The 23,535-nt window shown below is 33.3% G+C and overlaps 1 protein-coding gene and 1 long non-coding RNA gene across 2 annotated transcripts; one reads left to right on the top strand and one right to left on the bottom strand.

Annotated features, from left to right (window-relative positions):
- Window positions 1-20,626: 20,626 nt before the first annotated feature.
- On the bottom strand, window positions 20,627-21,621 carry LOC112279630 (uncharacterized). The gene is made up of 2 exons (XM_024514261.3): window positions 21,383-21,621; window positions 20,627-21,196 (listed from the first exon to the last, which is right to left on the bottom strand). The coding sequence occupies exons 1-2, from the start codon at window positions 21,482-21,484 to the stop codon at window positions 20,738-20,740; spliced, it is 561 nt and encodes a 186-aa protein (XP_024370029.1). The 5' UTR covers window positions 21,485-21,621; the 3' UTR covers window positions 20,627-20,737.
- An 816-nt stretch (window positions 21,622-22,437) lies between these two features.
- On the top strand, window positions 22,438-23,302 carry LOC149989476 (uncharacterized). Its single transcript, XR_016501996.1, has 2 exons — window positions 22,438-22,733; window positions 22,909-23,302. It is a non-coding gene; the product is annotated as an uncharacterized LOC149989476 (long non-coding RNA).
- Window positions 23,303-23,535: the final 233 nt, after the last annotated feature.

The raw sequence follows: 23,535 nt of genomic DNA on the forward strand, positions 1-23,535 counted from the left end.
AAGTCTTCTATATGCTTCAAAGAATTCACTCTAATCTAACTTATAGATCGTGAGAAAATGCTTGAAAACCGCATTGATGTTACTTGGCTGCCAATTTGAAGGTTGATACAAAGGTTCTAGCAATGATTTCTCCTTCTTTAAGTATTAATTTCAACTCAAAATTAGTGTATAGCTTGATCTTCAAGTCTTCTAAGATTATGCCAAATTTAATCTTGATCTAACTAGTAGATCTTTAGATATCATACAAACTCTATCCAACCTCAAACAGTCAACTTCTAATATCTTCTTGTACCAAAATCAAGATATCTTCTAACCACACTATTAGATTTTTACAAATTTTTACATAAATTTAACACACTTGATTAACCAAATACTATAAAAATTTGAATTATAGATATAATACCAATTTTACACACTAGCCAAGAGTACTAGCCTTAATTGTATTGCATAAATCTCAAGTTGTCAATATAAATCTTGATTTTGAACAATAATTTCTAAATTCAAAAAAATCCTAAAAAAACAAGTATTATGTCTTTGAAATAAGCTTCAAGCTAGCTCTTGAATCCTAATTTCCAATATTCAAATGAAACCCTATTTTGTCCTAGGTTGTCATTTTAGTCGTTAGAGATTTGATTTTGACCCTGCCTCACAAAAGGTTGATCCTTGGATATCAATCTAACTTTTCTTAGGGATTTTTTAGCCCAATCCTATAATGACAATTCAATATAATCTTAGTATCAACTATGCTAATTATTTAACTCTTCTAACTTGATTTTATCAATTTTTGATCTTTTTAAGGCATTAAAAGAATCTCTATAGTCTACAAGGTAAAATTACGAACTAACCTTTAACCTACTAACTATTAACATAAGAAAATTAATTAAAAGGCTTTCATAAAAGCCACATTTTAAATTCTTGAATTATTATTGAATCAAGATAATTAGATATTAATTAAAAATTTATTTTTGATTATATTTTCACCATATAGTAGTATTATATCATGACACCTTATATATAGATCATAAGAATCTCAAATATTTCATATTAGTATAAGTTTTGAATCATTGCCATGTTTATTGGAGCATGTCTTTATCAATATTTGATTTTAAGATTACATATCGACTTAAAAAACAACAAGATTTATCAAATGTCCTTTTTAAATGTTCTTATCTTACACCAAAAGAAAGAAATGCATATTTTGATTAAAAAAGAATGATTTTCTTAAAGTCCAAGTATTTTCATCTTTGAATAATGAAATAAACATTAATTGTTGATTCAACCTTTATCAAATAAATTTAATTAAGTATGTTTTTTGATCCTCTTATTTATGATATCAAGAGTCTTTCTTCTAAGTCTCATGATGCTTCCAAATTTGAATTTAAAAATGAACTACTTGATTTTGAACGATGCCTATAAGTTCAAAAATGAAAAGCATGTTTAAGTGTTCTTCAAGCAAGCCACAATTTTTCAGCAACTAAATATTTTGGATGTAATAAGACTTTAGAGCTAATATCTAGAGATTTTTGGTGGCTGCAAATGTGGAAGGTTGTCAAAGATTTTGTTCAATCATGTGATATTTTCTCTAAATCAAAAACTCTCTATTATTGAACTTTTGAATTTCTTCAGCCATTACTTATTCTAAAACAACCATGGTCTTCTATTTCTATAGATTTTATTATGGATCTTCTAGTCTTAAGTTTGTATAATTCTATATTTATGATGGTAGATTATTTTGCAAAGATGGCACATTTTGTACTATATACAAAAAATATCACACCTGAAAAAATAACCAAAAATTTTCTTAATAATATCTATTGATATCATGGATTTTTCAAAGATATTATATCAAATAGGAGGACTCAATTCATATCAAGATTTTGAAGAATCCTTTTTGCGATTTTAAAGGTAAACATGAAGCTATCTTCAACCTTTCATCTTCAAATTGATGGACAAACAAAGCGTTGTCATACTACATGAAGTCTTGCTTGAGAATGCATCAAGCACCTAGTTGTGGAAGATAAAAAATAATTGCAACAAAAGGTCCTAACAATCCAATAGGATTATAGAAAATTTACAATTAAATTTTAACAATCATAATCAAACATTAAGCAAGCTCAATTAAATTTTATTGAAGTTATAAAAGAAATACAAGGAAATTCTAAAGAAATATAAAAGAATATTAAAGAAAACTTAGTCAAAACCTAACAAAAATCTAATAGAATCTTGAATTCTAACCAAACCCTAATCCTAATCTAACCTTAATCAAACCTTAAACAAATCCTAAATCCTAAACTAAATCCTAATAAAATCTTAATCAAATCCTAAACCTTAAATCAATCCCTAACCAAATCCTAAATTAAATTCTAAATCCTAATTCAAACCCTAAATCCTAAATCAAATCCTAAACCAAATCCTAAATCCTAAACCCTAAACCAAATCCTAAATCATACCCTAATTCTAACAAATCCTAAACCCTAAACCAAATCCTAACCAAACTCTAACCTTAAATTCTAAATCAAATTCTAAACCATATTTTAACTCTAACAAATCCTAAATCCTAAACTAAATCCTAACCAAACCCTAACCAAACCTTAATCCTAAATCCTAATCAAATCCTAATCCAAATCAAATCTTAATTACAGATTTGAAAATTAAATAACTAAAGATTGAATCATTGATTCTAATTCAAAATTTGTATACTTCTTGGATTTTAAGTTAGAAACCAGCACACAAATTCTAAGGAAAATCGCACTTACCAATTAGTCAATGACCTCAAAATTCCGCTCGAATGTCGGCTGGTCTCTCCTTCTCCAATCTTGATGCCAACTTCCAGCATTGATATCTTCCTTTTTCATTGTTTGATTGCTTCCAAATTTTATTTGCATATAGAAAATCAAGTCTTCTATTGATAAAACCAAAAATCTCTTCAATCCAATTGGCAAATTGCTAGATATCTAAGAAAACCTTACTGGTTCTCAAAATCCTAAATCTTGAGACCTTAGCCCACAAAAACCTTCATATGTATCGATCTAGCCATTCGATTGACTTCAAATCTCTTACACACATTCACAACAAACATACCAATGAGTTTCTAAATTTTCACTCATAAAAATGCTACAAAAGATAGAAAATCCAAAAATTTGTAAACCATTTTTATTTCTCAAAGATCTGAATTCACAGAGAACATCACTTGCTTTGAAAATCCCTCAAAAATCCAATACTGATCCTAACAACACAAAATTACCTCTCAAAAATCCCTCCATAAGTCTTCTCCCTAATTCAAGACTACTCATCTTTGTGGTAAGTTGGACTATTATAGGCTTACATCTTTTTTATTTTTGAATAAATTAATCCAATTGTATATCAATTACACCTGCGAAAATTAATGAAGATCCATTTTATATTTTATGTATCTCTTTTTGAACCATACAAAATAATGAATATACTAAGAAGAAGATAAGTGCCACTTTTTTCTATAGAAATAGACAATAATAAAGAATTTGAAGTGAAAAAAGTCTTAGATTCAAGGTGACTAAAATAAGTTGGAATATCTTGTTTATTGGCATAGATATTACATTAGTCAATAGACATGTGAGCTAGCAAAGAATCTTACAAATACAACAAAGAAGGTCGAAGCTTTTTATCAATCACATCCATCAAAATCAAGATGAAGACCTTTCCTATAAAAGAAATAAGATTTATATAAGATAATATTCTACTTTCTATCCTAATTGTAACTTCTTTATATTTGTGATACTAAAGAGATAGAAATCTAACAACCAGCAAATTTGACTAAAGAGCCTTTGCTTATTGACCTGTCAAATGAGATATTATAATTTTAATAAGCTTCAAGATGATGCAATCAAGATAAAGATCCTCAAGAATGAGATATTTTTCATCAAATAGATGGCAAGATGATAGCTTTATAGATGCTACTCTAACTTTATAGATATCTATAATTGACTTTTTAGATTAGAAATATAGTCAATAAGTTATTCATGTACCTCAAATATTAGTAGCTTGAAGAATAAGCTAACTATATAGTGTACACATAAAAAACTTGCCTTATAAGCTAAAGCATGTGTCGTATAAAGTCAACACATATTAGAGGTCCTATAGAACATTACCATGTAACCTCTAATTAGATAGTATATATAGAAGCAAGAATGAAGTCCTCTTCATTCTTGTCAATTCTTTTCTTGCTTCTAATCTAAATTCAAGAGTCTCTAATTTCCTTGTCTTTTGGCAATAGCCATTTTAGTTTCTTTTTAATATATATACTTCTTTATTTCTATTTTTTTATATTTGTTCATTTACTTTTATCAAGCTCTTATTTTTCACAATACCAAACTATATGCTCCTTATAGATCTATTTTTGTATAAATCTTATCTTGATTTAGTTGACCAGAAAGTACAGATATCAAAAGTAGCCAATATCTATTCTTAATGGTGATTTTATTGAGTCGTGAATAATCAACATACATCTACAATGTGTGAGCTCTCAAATATACTTCAAATTTTGAATTTTTGTTATTTCCTTATTTTATTATAATTGAGTATATTACTTTAGAATTTATATAAGTAGACCTTAGTTTTATAGAATTTTTATGATTGTAACCTTTGATGGTATAAATCATAGCCTAATTCCTTGAATTAAGCTAATTAAGACTAGAGTAATAAGTGTTAAAAAATTAGAGTAGCAATTTAATTAATTTTGATAATTTAAAGGTGATTTGTTATTACTACGAGGGTTGACTAAGAGCCTATGAATTCACCTATAATTATCTCATATAATTTGGAGTGAATTAGAATTATAATTTTTTAAAAGACCTAGTGAAATTTAACAATAATAATTATGAAGATTTTCTCCAAATTCAACAAATTCAACAAATTCAAGCAAGAAAGTGATTCTTCTAATTAATAAAAGCCATTCAAATGTAATGGCTAGATTGGATTCATCTCATGGAGTGAAGAAAACAAGATCACCACCTTCTCCTTCAAAATATTTGTAGAGCAATGAAATTCTTATTTTTCAAGAATTTTATAAGAATTGCCAAAATCCTTGTAGGTAAAAACGTTCATAAAAATTGTAAATGAGTAAAGATTGAGACATGTGAATAAATGATCTAAGCATAAAAAAGTGTTTTGAACAAAATGATGAAATTAAATTTTTCAAAAAGTATTTTTTTTGACCACTTACAAGAGCCATTAGCCTTAGTAATGAAATTAGCTTTTGGATGAATGAAAGCTATAGGTAATAGATCTCATTTGAGAATTTTATATTAGCTTTTTAATATGATAAGAATCTCTTGATTTAAAATAATGACTAATTTTTGGAGAAATTTTGAGTGTGAGGTGATCAGCTGCCTTGGTAGTTTAGATCAACCACATTTAAAAAGACATTGCTCAGTTTCTTCTTATTGAATTATTATGAATTTTTTATATTAAATGAATTATTAAGCTGAGCTTCTAATAGCATAAATTTTATTTAATTTGAAGATGATTCGAATTTTTGATGAATTTCCAATTGGAGGAAAGTTGCCTGCAATGGTAGTTTTAGTTACTCATCTTTGAAGGAGCATTTCTCGCGGTTAAGATATTGGATTGAATTGAAAATCATTAAAGCAGGAGTGCCTTAAAGTTAACTTTGCAACAAACTAAAAATCATTCATTTTGAAACTAATCACAATTTTTGACAAACTTAGGAATGGAAGGGAATTTTTTGCCCTCAATTCTTAGGCATGATTAAGGTACCTTTGCTTTTATTTCACTTTAGTTCTATTTTTACTTTTATTTTTTTAGTTACTTATAACTTCATTATTTTTTTTGGATATTAATTTTTAATCTTTAACTTTTAACCTTTAATCTTTTGTATTTTATTTTTAACTTAATCTTTAAGATTTTACTTTTACTATGAATTAATGGTAATAACTTGATTAATTATTTTTATCATCATTTATTTAAGGAATAATAATTTATAATTTTTAAATACTTAATAATTTATTTATACTAATTAATTATAATTTTAATATGACATAAAATTTAATTGTTAAGTAAAGACCATATAAATGATCTTGAACAAGCCATTGAAATTTAAGTAAAGATTATGCAAATAGCTTTAAAGATGCAGAATAAGTAGTTATTTTCAGAATGTAGATACCTAGTGTATAGTGTAAACAGGGATAGATAACTACTGAAAAGATGGTTTAGCAGGTAGAATGGATGAATAGTCAGGAAAAGTAGTTATCATCTATAGTACAGAAGTTGGTATCTCGGGGTAGTATAAGGAAGATGGGAGAGGGGAAGAAAATGCCAGACTGTGAGAGTCATAAGCCAAGGGCCAGACTGCGATAGTACTGAGCCGGGGATAAGCTTGGTGCTATCTCTTCTTTTTAGTTTTCTTGTTTCTTTTGTGTTAGTGTTGATTCTAGTGAAGAGAATCGATTTAATGAATTAATGTTTGATTTACGAAGTTATTTATGGATCACTGTTTATCAATTGTTGTGAAAGATTGAGGACGTATGGAAGTTTTCAGTCATTGTTTGTCATAAGGTTATAAGTTTAGTGGAGAGGAATTGTAATCGAAGGAATTGTCTTGATTAGATTTTGTAGATTGGAAGTTGTTCGTTCTATGGTTTGGGATATGCTTGTGTATTTGTGAATTACACAGGGTACTGAAATCATTGTCGTGGATGTTATTGTATTGATATGAGAGAGTGGACAGTAGGAGGAAAAGTTAAGTGTTCTTTGGTATGGTAAGCATTCAATAGTAGCGGTTAATTGCATGACCCTAATAATTGGAGCTCATATACATGGTCATTCCCCGTGTTCGAATCCCCTTATATAGATTTATTCTGGGAGGTTTCTTTTGAAATAAATAAAACGGGCAATCACATTTTGGCGCCGCTGTTGGAGATTGACAATATTATTGAATGTTAGGAATTAACTGTCGAAGCAGTAAAGGAGATTAGGAAGCAAACTCAATAAAAAAAATTAAAGAGTATAGTTATTAAGAATGAAAATTTAACAGCAAAGAGAATAAAGTAATCAAAGAAAAGAACAGAGCGATTACAAGCAAGAAATTTGTTGCGTAATGAGCGAGATCGCAAATTAAAAAAGAAGCATTGACAAAGTTGGATTAAGCCATGGTTGCATGCCTGTTGGCATATTCGATCGTACCCAGAAGATGATCGACCTCTAATATTTTAGAAGTACATATTATTAAAGAAATTATCAAGAGCACTCGTGGGGAGCATTGCTAATAGTCCAGCAAACCTTTCGAAGCCGTTAATGGAAAACGAGGAAAGCACAGAGGAATTAGATACTCCACTAGGTATCTTCTCAATTCAAAATACGTCCGATCCTAACAAGATTAGTTCTGAAGATTGGCATAAATCACTTGCCAATAAAGACCAATTCAGAGTATATCAAAACTTTTCGTTTTCACCTCATATTCAACTAGTAAAATTATTTGGAGATAATAATAGTCAATCGGGAAGGCCTGGAAGTCTGAAAAAGACTTTTGCAGGAGACAATTTTTATTTTGATAAGAAATTGAGCGGAACACCGACATCTTTAATGATGTCCGAAAGACCAGTAGTTTCGATTGCAGTTCAAATGGGTGTAGTGGGCGATCGAACAACTAGCGTCATGCCATTACCTACTTTTCGGGGTTTTCCAAGTGCGGATCCAGATCAACATTTGTCTCAATTCTTGACAGCGTGTGTAGCCAACAATGGAAGAACAGAAGACATTTGGCTGAAATGGCTGCCAGCGACATTGAAAGACACAGTATTTGAGTGGTATAACTACCAACATGTGGGACAATTTATCAATTGGGAGGCATTGAAAAATATATTTTTAGCCCATTTTCGACCAATTGGTTTTGAAGAACATCTTAGAGAAAAATTAATGAACAGCAGAATGGTACTGGGAGAAGCGGTACATTCATATTATGGTCATATAGTGGATATACTTCAAAAATGGCCAAATAACCAAATGCCAAAATCATTTGTGTTGTCCATATTGGTTAATCGACTACACCCACCAGAATTGAAAATGTTTGTAAAGGAGGCCCAATCAGCCACCATTGCATCATCTCTTGAGCGAGCAAAAGTATGGGAGGAATGTCACTATGATCAGAACTTAACAGTTGGAGTCACGATGATTCCATCTCAAGGAGGTTATCAAATGACAAATTGGAATGACGCATCGGAAAGTTATCTGGAAATGAATGATTATGGTACAATTCCACAGGGAATAGTGGATGCCGTTCCATTGCAAGCTGTACCACCATCATCATTACATCCATATATGCCTTATTCCGCGTATCAAAAATCAATACCTACAAAGAAATTGCTAAATGCATTGGTATCAAGGGATTCGAATGAGTCTTTGCTGTTAACATTGACAAAAAAAATGGATGAATTGGCTGTGAATCTGGCCAAGGATAAAGAAAAAAGGCATAAACCAACCAATATGCATCCCAATGTCTGGTGCAGCAATTATAAGGGGCAAGGTCATTTAGTAACAGAATGTCCTTTACCACCTCAAATGACTATATAATGTACTTTTTGTGGGGGCAAGCATATTACCACCAATTGTTGGAATTTACAAAAGCAACAACTCAGTAACCAGATAATGACTCAACTAACTTTGTGGAATGTCAATTAAGTAGAGACGAATAATAGGTTTGGTTGGAATGGAAATCGAGCGAATAAATAAAACAAAAATTATTCTAATTTTTTCAACTTTGAATTTCACCAAGAAGGTGTATCCAATACTCACGGATTGGTGATGAACCAACCAGGATACCATCAATATCCACCCATGATGAAGCCAATGCCAGACTCTACAGTAATAATGGGTCAACCAAGATCCTTTACTCATCCGACATGGAACAAACCTAGCCATTATATACCAGTGGAGACATCCATTATCCCTGAAGGAGTTGGCATGAGACCACTTCGTTGCTATCGTTGCAGACAAATCAGACATTATGTGAGTGAATGTCCTAATCTAAGGGCCAATGATGACTATGCTACAATATGTGGAAATTATAAGCAATCTGATCACACTTATCAACAGTGCAATGCGCCCTTTAATTATAATAATCGGGACCAGCAAATGCAAACAAGCCAAACGGCGGAGGACAAAAGCCCTGTTCAACGAAATTCATGAAGTTAGCTTAAACCCAGATCCGGGAGCACCAACAATCGATATATCAATCGATGGCATTTTAATTCCAGGGGTACAAGTTGATGGTGGCTCCAGTATAAATTTAATGAACGCGGATACAATAGAGGACTTGGATCTAAAGTAATTGCTACCTACGACATTCGTCTTGCGAATGGCAGATCATAATCAGGTAAAACCAATAGGAATCTTATGCAATATTGCCACTGTAATCGCGAGATTGATATACAAAATCGATTATATTGTATTCCGATTATAGAGTTCTACGTTATCGTATTCCATTTTATTGGGTAGACCTTGGCTTTATCAAGCCAAAGCTAAGAACAATTGAGGTCAAGGCACATTGACAATTGGAAAAGGCTGGGACCAGATTGTTCTACAGATGTACCTGGTACAATATCATGGAGAGTCTCAATTACCAGCATCTGAATTAACATCGGACAATGACCTTAGCTCCGATTATGATGCAGTAGCAGTAATTACGGAGGCGCCCGTGGAGGCAGTACTACACCCTGGAGTGGTGTACCAATGTGGAGATCCAGGGGAGTACTTGATATACCCGACGGACTTGGAAAACTAGGATTATATTAGTACTGATTAGATGTCCAAGTATGATGTGCACCATGTTAGTACCTTGGATACAGGATTTAGTATTTCATACATGTCAAACTTACCGATTGACTTTAAACTAGTGCGGGGATTGAAACAGAACATCACTATTGCACCTTTATGTCAAACTATCAACTTGGCAACCACAGCAGAACCTCGGATAATTAAGGTCTACGAAGGTATTAAGGAACAAGAGTTGACCTGCTGGACCGAATTTTTCTTGCATCATAAATCCGCTTTTGCTTGGACTTATGATAATTTAAAAGATATTCTCGCTAAAGTCTATAAGCATCGTATCATTTTAGAGGTGAACGTTAAATCGGTACGGCAGAGACAACATCGCCTTAATCCTAAATATTCCCTCATGGTGAAGGAAGAATTAGACAAGCTTGTTGTGGTTGATTTTATTTACCCGGTACCAAATAGTGAGTGGGTTTCTCCAATCGTGATGGTACCGAAGAAGAATGGAAAAATTAGGACATGTCAAGTTTTTCAAAAGTTAAATGCAGCCACTAAGAAAGATTACTTCTCATTACCTTTCACGGACAGTATGGGTAACATGTTGTCGTTATCACCACTAGGTAAAAGAATAGGAGTGGGGCACCAATTGAAGTCATTCTGTGGTGTTGTTTTGGATTGGCTGGAGTGCCATTTTCTTATATTTCTTGTATTTTCGAGAGTAGTAGTTCCAGTTAAGAGTTAACAGTGAGGAGCCAGTCACAAGAAAGAGAATGCATGGTAGAGACCCACAGGCAAGAACTATTCTTGGCTCGCAGTAATTCAATTTTGGAACTGAAAAAAGTGAAGGGTCAATTGGTAATGGAACAAGAAAAGGCCGAGTTATTGGTACAAGAGAAATTGGTATTGAGTGACCAATACAGATGTGAAACGGAGTGGTTAAGGGCTGAAATTGACGCCTTGAATGCTGAGGTGACAAGATTGGCAAAAGATTTAGTCAATATTGGTCAAGCACAAGTATCGACGTTGCCAATTGGAATTCCTGAAGTTCGAGAAGAGAGGAGTCACTTTCAGTGCCAGTTGGAATTGAGAGATGCCCAGATCCTGAAATTAGAAGCTCAAGTCGATGAACTGGGCAAGTACAATAAAGACCTTTCAGCTTTGTTGAGGTAAGAGCCAATGGAAGGATTGGAGGAGGACAAAGATTTGCAGTTGGAACCGGAATCGGTAGAACCAATAACAGATACTATGACAATTGATTAATTTGATAAGCCAGAGAGATCTTAATTTTTGTACAATTTTGTTAGATAATTTTTAGATAGGTATCAATTGAGTGTTTACGAGGACACTGCACAGTTAGAAGTAGGGCTATGTAGAATAAGTAGTTATTTTTAGAATGTAGATACCTAGTGTATAGTGTAAACAGGGATAGATAACTACTGAAAAGATGGTTTAGCAGGTAGAATGGATGAATAGTCAGGAAAAGTAGTTATCATCTATAGTACAGAAGTTGGTATCTCGGGGTAGTATAAGGAAGATGGGAGAGGGGAAGAAAATGCCAGACTGTGAGAGTCATAAGCCAAGGGCCAGACTGCGATAGTACTGAGCCGGGGATAAGCTTGGTACTATCTCTTCTTCTTAGTTTTCTTGTTTCTTTTGTGTTAGTGTTGATTCTAGTGAAGAGAATCGATTTAATGAATTAATGTTTGATTTATGAAGTTATTTATGGATCACTGTTTATCAATTGTTGTGAAAGATTGAGGACGTATGGAAGTTTTCAGTCATTGTTTGTCATAAGGTTGTAAGTTTAGTGGAGAGGAATTGTAATCGAAGGAATTGTCTTGATTAGATTTTGTGGATTGGAAGTTGTTCGTTCTATGGTTTGGGATATGCTTGTGTATTTGTGAATTACACAGGGTACTGAAATCATTGTCGTGGATGTTATTGTATTGATATGAGAGAGTGGACAGTAGGAGGAAAAGTTAAGTGTTCTTTGGTATGGTAAGCATTCAGCAGTAGCAATTAATTGCGTGACCCTAACAATTGGAGCTCATATACATGGTCATTCCCCATGTTCGAATCTCCCTATATGGATTTATTCTGGGAGGTTTCTTTCGGAATAAATAAAACGAGCAATCACAAAAGACCATAGTGAATTTCATTAAATCTTTTAATTAATATTAGTAACAATTGCTGAGAGGAATTAAAGTTAATTAAAATACAAATACTAAGCTTTAAATTAACTTATTAATTACACAATTAGTAGTTCTTCCAATCCACTTCTTAAACATGTTGTGTGGCATCAATTTCATTAAGTGGTGAAATTTGGGCTCACAAAATAATCCATCTTTTTTCTTTATAAATAAGATTGAAGCTCTTGCTAGAGATTTAGAATGACATATGAAGTTTTTGGCTAAATTTTCTTCAATATATTCCTTGAGCTTAGCCAACTCATTTTATGATAAACTATAGATTGATTCAAACAATAATTAAGCTCTTTGTTGAAAGCCAATTTAGCATTCATTGAAAGAATTTTTTAAAAGAGTATCCATATTCTTCTACTCAAATATATCTTTAAAATCTTAATATTAGCTTGGAATGTCACTTGAAGTCTTTCCACCATTAGAAATAGGTGCAGTATAAATAATACAAAGTAAGCTTTCTTTTGGAATATGTAAGAAAGTTCTTACATCTATAAATATAAGTTTAATTATATTAGACTTATGACTTTCTACTTAATTATCTATATTCTTAGTTATACTTTTAAAAAAAGTCAAGACTATGAGAAATCTTATCTATTTTAAAATTATATTTTTTTAGCCATGATAAATCTAAAATAATTAGAGTAGAAGGAAATGTAATGATATTAAATATTACAAAATTACTATGACCATTAGTTGTTACTTTTATAACAAAGATTTCATAAGTAACATCTCTTGAAGATAATAGATGACCATCTATGACTTCTATGTGAATAGATTTAATTTTCTTTGCTAAAAATATGCTATGTCTTTTAGCAAATTTTTCATCTAAAAAATACATTGAGGCTCTTGAATCTAATAAAGTAAAGGCTGTATAATGTTTAGGTTCTAAAATAATATTTATTATAAAACAACGAGAAGATTTTGAAGAGAGAATAAAACCTTTACTAGATATTATAAAAGGTTCCAAGTACATGGTTCCTATTATAGCTAAATAAATTCATTTTTTAATGTATTATCTTCTTTGAAAGCCATACTCTTTATTTTGTGGTTGCATCTTTGAACAATATTGAGCAGTGTACTTAGGTTCTCCATAATATAAGTATAATCCTTCTTGACAATGATAAGTCTTTTCTTGCTCAGTAAGAAATTTGAAATGTAATACATCAATTTACATATTTTCTACTTCCAAATGTATGTGATGAGGAGATATTGATGTTGCCATTGAATTATAGTAACATTGAGGCGTACTTATACGATTGTTAGATTAAAATTGAAAAAGATAATTTTCACACTTTATAACAAAGTAAATTATTTGATTCAATATTGAAGATCAAGTAAGTTGAGCATTAATTTTTTTACCTCATATTATAATTTATAGAAAAATTTACTAATAAGTGCATTATCATCCTACTTCATATCAGTTACAAGTTGTCAAAACTATGAATTATATAATAATACTGATTGATTGTTTTATTACAAAATATAGATCTTATTGGTTGCGACACAAATTGCATCATGTTTTCTATACATCAATCAAAACTCTGCTAAAAAATCTCCAAATTATTCAATATTAGATCTTATTATTCAAAAAAAGATGAAAACTATGATAATGTTGAGTTTGAAAGAAGTGTGTGAATGAATCTAACTTGTGATCTTGAAATTGAATAGCTTTGAAGTTGAAGTTCAATAACAAGTTTTATTTGGTTGATAAATCCTCAAAACTTAGAACTTATGCCATCAAATTTCTTAGGCAATACAATCTTTAATTTTCTAACATTAGAATGATATTCCACTATAGGAAAAAGAACAAGATTTGGTACAAATGTTGAAGTAGCTCTAATCATTTCTATATCTTCACTCATTACCATTCTTATTGCCTATTATAGTAGTAAATTGAGTTGATACATTGCAAGCATTAATTCTTTCAATTGCTCTTGCATTTATGCCATTGTACTTTTTATTTCAAGAAGTTTTTTCATGATAATACTTAAAAAAGAGAAGATATCTAATATTTCTCAAGACGAATAGAAGAAAGGACTTGAGAACAAAAAAAATACTAAAGAAAATATTAGTTTAGAAAAAAGTAATTTGTAACTTCTAATGCACTTATGTCTTATCAAAAAAAAAATAATAATCTACTCTTAATTAAGAAAAGACAAAGCTTTCATATTATAAGTATATTCTTGTCAATTTATCAAAGACAAGAATTAGATGAAAGAAAATAATCAAGTGAGACTTTTTTCAAAGAAGTATGATATAATAGAAGTAAAAAAACATATATATTAAAAAGAAATTGGAATAGCTATTGCCAAAAGATAAGAAAATTTAAGGCCCTTGAATCTAGACTAGAACAAGAAAGGAATTGATAAAAGTGAAGAAAACTTCACTCTTGCCTCTATACATATTATCTACCTAAGATCTATGTGACAACATTCTATAGAACCTCCAACATGTATTGACTTTGTAAGCTACATGTCTTAACTTCAAAGTTAAGTTTTCTATATGTAAGCTATATAATTAGCTTGTTCTACAAGCTATCTACATGTGTGACATGTAATTAACTTGTTGACCAAGTTTTTAGCCTAAAAGTTAACTATAAATACATATAAAGTCAAAACCATATCTATGAAGGTTCTAAAAAGCTCTTTTAGAAGCTATTATGAAATTAGTCTATTTTTATGTACTTTTATCTACTTCTATCTAATCATGTAGATAATTATTAGAGTAAATAAGTATGTTCGTGATAATATGTTTATGACATTATGATAGAATGTGAGAGTTGTCACCTCTTGTTCATTTAATTATTTACTATAGGTCCATATTTAACTAGATTTAAACATATAATGGCTCTTTGAATAGCTACTCAGTACATACATATGCACATCAAATCTTGCTTTCTGAAATTTTCTATAATATATTTTATGAATAAAAAAAGCTATTTTCATATTACATCAAGGTAATTGACTCTTCTTTATCCAAAAAAAATAGTAAAATTTTATAATAATTCTTCTTAGAGCAACCAATATCTTTCTAAAAAATTTATAAAGAAAAGAATAAGTCTTCAAAATATCAATTCAAAATTCAAAACATACTATAAGAAAACTTCCTAAAAAAACCTTGAAGTAAAATTACAAAAAAAAAATCCTAAAAAGCAGTTAGTTCTTTATCTATTCAAAAATATATTTCACCTTTATATTAATTCTTCTTTCAATAAAAATCTAACTAAAAAACTAAATTTCTCTTAAAATCTCAAACAAAAAAATAAATATACTTTAAAAAAATCCTAAAAAAAAACCATGAAGAATAATTGTCTCTTTTTTTTATCAAAAAAAACATTGTTGATTCATGCTACCTCCTCTTAAAGCAAGTAGAAGCTTTTTGGAAAGCTTATGAAAAAAATAAATTTTTAAAAATTTCAAATCTAAATTTTTATAATATTTTATATTATTTTTATATATTATATTATTTTTCAATACAATAGTGCTTGATGATATGAGAACTTTTTGCTCCTCTTTTCTCTTGCTAATTATATAGATTGCTGATTTTGATATAGAAGTGGCCAAACTTGAGCTTGTACCTTTGGATTTAGATTTGACCCTCTTTTTATTAATAAATTATTGCTTCTTTGAGCATGGAAACCTCATCACTTCATGTGGTTGTCGATACAACTTCCTTGCCTACAAAAAAGGATGTCTCAAAATCCAATTATACATTGTAACTTCTTCAGAATAAATTTACACAATACATATGACCAATGATATCCAATAAATTTGCATGTTGCAATATTCAGTATTACAAAATAAATGCAAAGTTCAATTGATGCTCATTATGATGATTATCATCTAGTGCTTACTATTAGATATTTGATTCAAAAAAGAAATATAAAGAATTCTTCAATGCTATGATTGCAAGTGCTCATCATTGTACTCCAAACTTCACACAATTGTTGGAACAAATGAGTATAATAGAATCCAATAACAAACTGTACTTACTTCTACTTCATAGCTAAGTTGAACCACATTATAAAATTACAAGATCCTAATCTGTGCATACTATAATCCACTACTATCATTGAATAAATAATGAATATTAGGAGATAAAAAAATAGCCATGCCACAATTATAGGCTAGCCCTTGAATAGCTACTACATATTCTTGGGCTACCAACATATACATATTCTAAGAAGTTACAATAGCTCAAATTGTTAAGACTAGTTGTGAATGCCACAAATACTACATATGCAAAGCCTTCTTATAATACATGTAATATTGTTGTTGAATGCCTTCACTTTAATAATAACTATAAGATGGACAATCTTATGCTTTTAAATATAAAAAGAGAAAAATAAAAAAACAAAGGATCAAGAATGCAAAGCCAAATTAGAGGATAGCATAAGAACAATCTATCATAGCTACTATTAGAGAATCAATTACAAGTAGAGTAATATAAATTTAGGAATATTATTATGATTGCCACTTCAACAACTTCTATAATCTTTCAAAGGTAAAAATTAGTAGCACCAAATATTTTTGATGAAAAAAAAAATACAAACCTCAATGCAAGAGGAGCTATAATTTATAGACTCTACCTACTATAGAGTTCTTAAACAATGTAAAAAATATAATAAGAGGAAAAAATGAATAAAAAACCAAAGACAATTTGGATCTCAATTAGTAGCACTTTTACTTTGAAAAAAGTCAGTGGCCCAACTAACAACTTGAAGTTTGTTATAAGAAGATATTGATATTTAAGAACACCTCTTAATTAGGTACATATTTTTAAGCCCTATCTTGATATCCAAATCACCAAATAATCTTGTATGAAAAATAAATCTCTATTAGTTGGAAGCATATTCTATTTTATAATAATTTATTTATCTAAATTTAATAATAAGTTCTTATAATCATTTGATTAATTATCTAATAATTCCAATAAAATTTCAATTGTGATTTAAATAAATTCATCTAAAAGTTGATTTATTATACTTTATAATAATAAATTAGTCTTCTCATCTAAATAAGAGATAATCATTAGTAGAAGTAACCTATTAATCACCTTTATATAGAATATAGATTAGAATTTTTTTATTAGCATCATTTAATAGATTGAAATCTTTATTAACTTATAAACGAACGTGACTACCATAGTATCTAATTCTCAACAATCCCTTTGCATTCAACATCACAAGAAAGCACTCTTTATATAAAATCATTCATCACAGGCCATGCCATTCAGCTTCTTTCTTCATCATATCTTACTTCCCAACTCTCCCCAATATGTACATCCATGCTTCTACTAAATCTACTTTAGGCATCTAGATATGTGAAACATACAATTATATTATACAATCGAATCATCTCTCTGTATATTATACACATCTATATAGGATCATATTCTCCATTCACATCTCGTCTCTATCATATTTTCTATCTCCTGCTTTGAAGTCATTATCTCTTTCATGCTCTGGTAGGCATTTCTCACTACATTTCCTATTTTTTGCAATAAATCTCCTATGCTATCTTTTACTTCCATCACCTTATAGGATGCGGCTTGTACAGCTTCTGTTGATGCTTGCTATATGTGATCTTACTTCTTGCCAGCCACGTCATTGATGTGTGAAGCCTTGTCGCTAGCTACTCTTACTACTTTACTTGCCTTTTCTTGAGTAGCACTGACAGCATCAATGGCACCTTGCTTTGCATGCTCTCATTTCTTGCAAGCCATGCCTCTAGCTTCATTTGCCTTGTCTTGCCTTGCACCACACCAATAGCATTAGGAGGACTATACATTATCTACTCCCATTTCTTCCTAGCTTTGTTATCAGCTTTGTTAGCCTCTCCCACCAAATGCTCTCCAAAACTCCCACAAAAATTAACTTCAACCTAATCACCAACTTCCACACTACATCTTATTTTTTGCCTTAGGATCTGATTTTGACCTAGGTTCATAATTAGTCTTTTCTGGGTATCAATTTTTGATAATTTGAGGTAATTTTTATTTAAAGTTTTCTTAAAGATGCCTATATTGTTTAATTATCTCATTTACTTTAATTTGAGGCATTTGTGCTCCTTCAAAGCAAATAGAAGTTCCTTCTTCAAAAGACAACATTAAGACTAAATTTTTTACTTCTTTCCTATTATTTATACATCTTTTTACTCGGTTCATTTATAATAATATCTTTATTCTTATTTTTTACGACATAATCATGTTACCACACAATAATGCTAAGGTGTAGGGAAGGAGTTGGAATCATTTTAGCTTGATTTTCTTTCATTTGATTTTTACATTTTGTAAGCTTAAATGAGTGGCATTAGGAGAGAATGCCTCATCTGTTATTATTGCAAGGAGTTTTATTCTTCTCCGTGCATCAATAGCTAATTTGTTGCTAGCACTCATTCAATATGAAGGTATATTTATAATAGCTAAAAAGTGTGTGTTTGAAGTTCTAGAGGTAATAGTTTGGATGATTGTGGATGTAAAAATAGAAAAGATATTTGGAATTGGCCGTTCATAAGATATTATCCTAAATACACATCAAGTTGTCATTTCTTATGCAAAGTAAATTTGGAATTATTGATCCGTGTCATTATTATGGTGGTAGAGAACTAGCTAAGATAATTGGAGGCTTGTAGATTTGACATTGCAAGTTCAAAACTATAGCATTAGAATGGACCTTGTAGATTGGATAGTGTTGCTTCTCAGAGCTTTTACAGAAAAAGACCAATAGGTCTTCTATTCAACAATAATATAGTAATTATGGCCTCTCTGAAGTATCCCGCTCTTTTGTAAGAATTTCCAAAGTGACAACCTTGTATAGGATGAATTTTAGAGTAGAATAAATTCATATTACAATGGAATTAAGGAGCTAAATGAATCTAGATTAGAATTAAATAAGATTAGATTAAGATTTGATAGAAATCCAATATGATGAATTTTAATCACAAATAAATTTTTGAATAGATGAAATTATAATGGATGAAAATGTTACATAGATAAGTTTTCATTTGTAGATAAAAAATCATTCATGTATGAAAACACATTTGTAGATGATAAATTGTATCTACATAGAAATTAATTGATGGATGAAGAGTTTTATAAATTCTATAAGTAAATTATGGAAGAGTTGGAAACTTCGGATTAATTTATATTGCAAGCATGGTTGTTCATGGATTATTCTAGTATTTAATGAAAATAATTCAACAAGTTTAAAGGGGTCTTTGATAAGAACTTAAGTAAGTAATAAAAAAAATTAGTAAAAATCTAAAATTATTTTCTCAAGTCACAAAAGTCTTTTGAGTTTTTATGTCATATGTGTAGTATATGAATGTTCTTGTATTTCATATGTTAATATCATCTTAATGCTTAAGCCTTATTTAGAGAGATTAAGAAGGAATTAATTGAGACTTAAGCATTAAGATCACATTAATAAAATATATAGAAAACTAGAAGTTGAGAATTAGAATAAACTACCAATAAGAGGGTTTGTTTTAGCTCACATCTGGTTTTAGCCAAAATTTCTTTACCCTCACAAAGATTACAATACAACACAAAAAATTTACTCTTTGTAAAGATCATGCTTGTGAACTTTTTCAAGACAATAATCTTCTCATGACCAATGGCATGCATCAAGGATCTTACACTTTAATCTTCACCATCTTCCTTCATCTGGCTGCTATAATTTATGTCACATCGTATGACAACATTCTTTCTGTAGAAGAATTATAAAATTCTCACACTAAGCACCTAACATTAGCATAAGGTGACTTCAAAACTAAACAACAAGACTAGTCGGATGAGGGGGTGATCATTTGTTCACATGGCCAAAACAAGGATGTAACATGGTGGGCGTTATGTACCAAGAGAACGAGACAAAGGTAAAAAAGATAAAGAAAAAGAAAACAAAAGGTGGTTGACGAGTGGAGAGCAACAACAATACAATGCAAGGCAGAAGCATCATCACTCCGTCAAACGTGCTCCATCTAGCCAGAAGTTAATGACGGCCAGCAGATGCGACACTAAACGAATGGACGGACGTCTACTCGAAACAGATGAAGATGTACGAAGGAGAGGGAGCAACATGATATAATACGAACACCTGAATCCCGATCCACTCCTAACTATCTAGTTTAGGCAAGAGAAAGGAAAAGGGCACACATGGACATGGCAAAGCGCAAGCAGTAAGCGAGAGAAGCAAGAAAGACGACCAGAGCGAGGCGAGAAGAGATAGCACAGATAGAGAAGAAAATCTCCAGTTCCAGAGAGGGGCAGAGGCGAGCACATGCTCACAACAGTGAAGGTACCGAGCTAGTGCGATCGGGTGACAATCGTGAAGAGATAGTCAAGTGAATACAACAAGACAAGGAGGATGAGCAAGGTGAAAGTAAGACGCAATCGAGTGAAACGACGGATCAGGAACAAGGTCAATGCTCTGGGTTTTCACCACGGCAGAAATACCACTCCAGGACCTGCAGTGTCCAACTGCCCAACACTCCTCCGCATCCGACATCACAAGAAAGCGCTCTTCACATGTAACCACTCATCACAGGCCATGGCATCCACTCGTAGCTGCGACCCAGCTTGTTTCTTCATCACACCTCGCTTCCCAACCCTCCCCAATACGTGCATCCACGCTTCCACCAAATCCACTTCAGGCATCCAGATGTGTGAAACTCACAATTGTATTATCCAATCGAATCATCTCTCTGTACATTATTCACATCCACACAGGACCCTACCCTCCACCCACATCCCGTCTCTACCACATTCCCTGTCTACTGCTTCGGAGTCACTGCCTCCTTCACGCTCTGGTAGGCATTGCTCACTGCATTCCCTGCCTGTTGCAACAAACCGCCTGCGCTATCCTTCGCCTCCGCCGCTTTGTCGGATGCCGCTTGTGCGGCTTCCGATGACGCTTGCTTCGTCTGATCCCACTTCTCGCCAGCCACGTCACCGGCTTGCGAAGCCTTGTCGCCAGCTGCTCCTGCTACTTCGCTTGCCTTGTCCTGCGTAGCACCGGCGGCATCGGCGGCACCCTGCTTCGCCTGCTCCCATTTCTCGCCAGCCGCGCCTCCAGCTTCATTTGCCTTGCCCTGCGCCGCACCAGCAGCATCGGAAGCACCGTGTTTCGTCTGCTCCCATTTCTCCCCGGCTACGTTGCCAGCTTCGTTGGCCTTGTCGCCTGCCGCTCCCGCTGCGTCGTGCGCCTTGTCTTGGGCAGCTCCGGCAGCATCCTGGGACACCAAACCCACTCACGCTTACACAACGCTACGTGCTCCTCATCTCCTCATCTCGCCAATGGCCCCCTCCCCCCTCCCACCAAATCCCACCACGCCAACGCCCCGCAAAACTCCCACAAAACTCCACAAAAACCAACGTCAACCCAATCACCAACTGCCACACCGCGTCACGTTTCTCACCTTGGTGGCTTGCTGGGCCTCGCCGGCCTTGCGCTGCCCAGTATGCTTGGCATCTTCAGCCTGCTTGGCGACGGCGTCCTGGTTGCTCTGGTACGAAGCCATTCCTGGAAGCTTGAGGTAAGCGTGGAGCAAGGAGCAAGAGAGATGTGTGTAGCGAAGTTGGGGACTAGACTTGTGCACTGACTCCGAGAGCTGGAATGCTGGGATGGACTGCTATTCAACACGATGAACACGCTGATGCTCGGGAAGGTCGCAGGGCGCTGGTTATAAGTATGACTTGGTAGACACGTGGCGGGTTAGAGCAATCGCAAGCGGGGACACTTGTCACAGTTTGCCAGATGGGCAAGTGGGTCCCTTGCAACGGTTGCTGCTTTCAGTGCTCGATGACCGAGAAGTCTATCCGGAAGGTGCATATGTTTGTATACCGTGTTTTATCTGTTGAGGATAACTTTTGAGTCGTAGGAATGACACCGTGTTCTATCGTTGATATTGGGTTGAAGTTTTGGCATCTTTTTCACGTCAGGTTTAAGTTGTGGTTCGCTTAATCATATTGAGTTGAGTGATTTGTTTGATCATTGTCTTTGTTATCTGGTACTTCGGTTTTCTGCTTTGTCAAATCTGTCACCGAGAATCGTGTATATCATTATGTTTTCGTACCAAAACATATCTGAATTGAAACTCCATACAAGGATATCTAAGGTTTTGTATGAATATTTGTCAGAACTTAGTGCTCATGTTTGTATGTTGAATATTATTTTCGAAATGCGCGGGTAGTACATTTGCTGAAACCTCAAATTGTGAATTTTCACTTGAAGCGCTTTTTATCAACAAAGCATTATCATGTTTTATGCAGTATTACTGCAACAATAATTGTTACCCTCAGAGGAAATCCTACCGACTTCAAAGAAAGTCTTTGAGACAACTACTCGCATTTGGAGATGTTGAGCATCACGTGGCAGCGAGCGCCTGGTCATACCGGCCACGTGTACCAGACAGGTGTGGCACCATCGCGCTACAGAAGCTCCCGCGCCGCAAAGCCAGTTAGGATCCAAGCCCGCCCTGGCGACGAGCAGTGGCCACGAACGCTGCTCTATAAGATCGATCGACGGTGCGATTCTACCAGTCAAGGCAGCGATTGTCAAGCATTTTTCACACGGATTGAGTGTTCCTTCCTCCACGTTTTGCTACAGACAGAAATTGCGGGTATTCGCGATTGAGTATTTGTTGGAAGTGAGTCGTTGGTGAGGTTTGAGTCGCAGGATATTCGAGCGATGGACGCTTTGAGGCACGCCGACGCGAAAGTGCAGCATGCGACGCACCCAGCGGGAGCAGCGCGGTGGAGAATGAACAGGTGCGAATTCGGATCTCCTGATGGTCGCTGTTTTGACGCCGACTACGTGGTTTTATCTCTTCTCGTGATGTTCATGTAATGATAATATGTGGGAGATGGTGAGAGTGAGTCAGGTTTGCGACGGATTCGAATTCATGTGCTGATGGGTTATTTCTCGCAATTGGTGTTGTTTCAGACATAATCCCATGGCGAGGCTGCGCTGGAAGAAGAACCGCGTTACCCACCCTGTTGGACACAAGAAGGCGAAGACCAGGGCGAGGTTGAACTACATCAACCCCCTCTTCTACATCCGCCGCATCAAGCATAACCTCACTGGCGTTGGGCACCGCCACAGGACCACCACCGTATATTAGAAGAAGCCTTGTACATATTTTGGGTCAGTGGAGGCATCCGATTGTATAGCCGAGTCGGAACGGGAAGAGAGATTGGTATAGAGGCGCTGTTTGATTTATTTTGTTTATGGCACTGCATGAGTTCTAGAAGCGCCTGCTCACACCGGGCGATTCTTAAGACTGTAACCCCAAGTATATAAGTTTTTTGGTAAAATTACCTACATATTTCTTTTTGAATCTTGTGCCGTGTTGCATAGCATTTTCAACGTTTTGCATTGTGTTCCTGGAAATTCTTCTACTGTTTCTAGTGAAACATTCAGGCAGGCAATGTCTTCGTGTAACTGTGGTTTTTATTTTGGGGTGAAATGGTTGTTTCCATATGCTGTTACTTGGTTCTGCAATACTGAATGAGTGTTTTCTGTTGAGAAGCTGGACACTTTTGAACTAATGTACTAATTCCAATATAATAA

This window comes from Physcomitrium patens, chromosome 3 (genome assembly GCF_059467195.1).
Source record: "Physcomitrium patens ecotype Gransden chromosome 3, ASM5946719v1, whole genome shotgun sequence".
Classification (NCBI taxonomy): Eukaryota; Viridiplantae; Streptophyta; class Bryopsida; order Funariales; family Funariaceae; genus Physcomitrium; species Physcomitrium patens.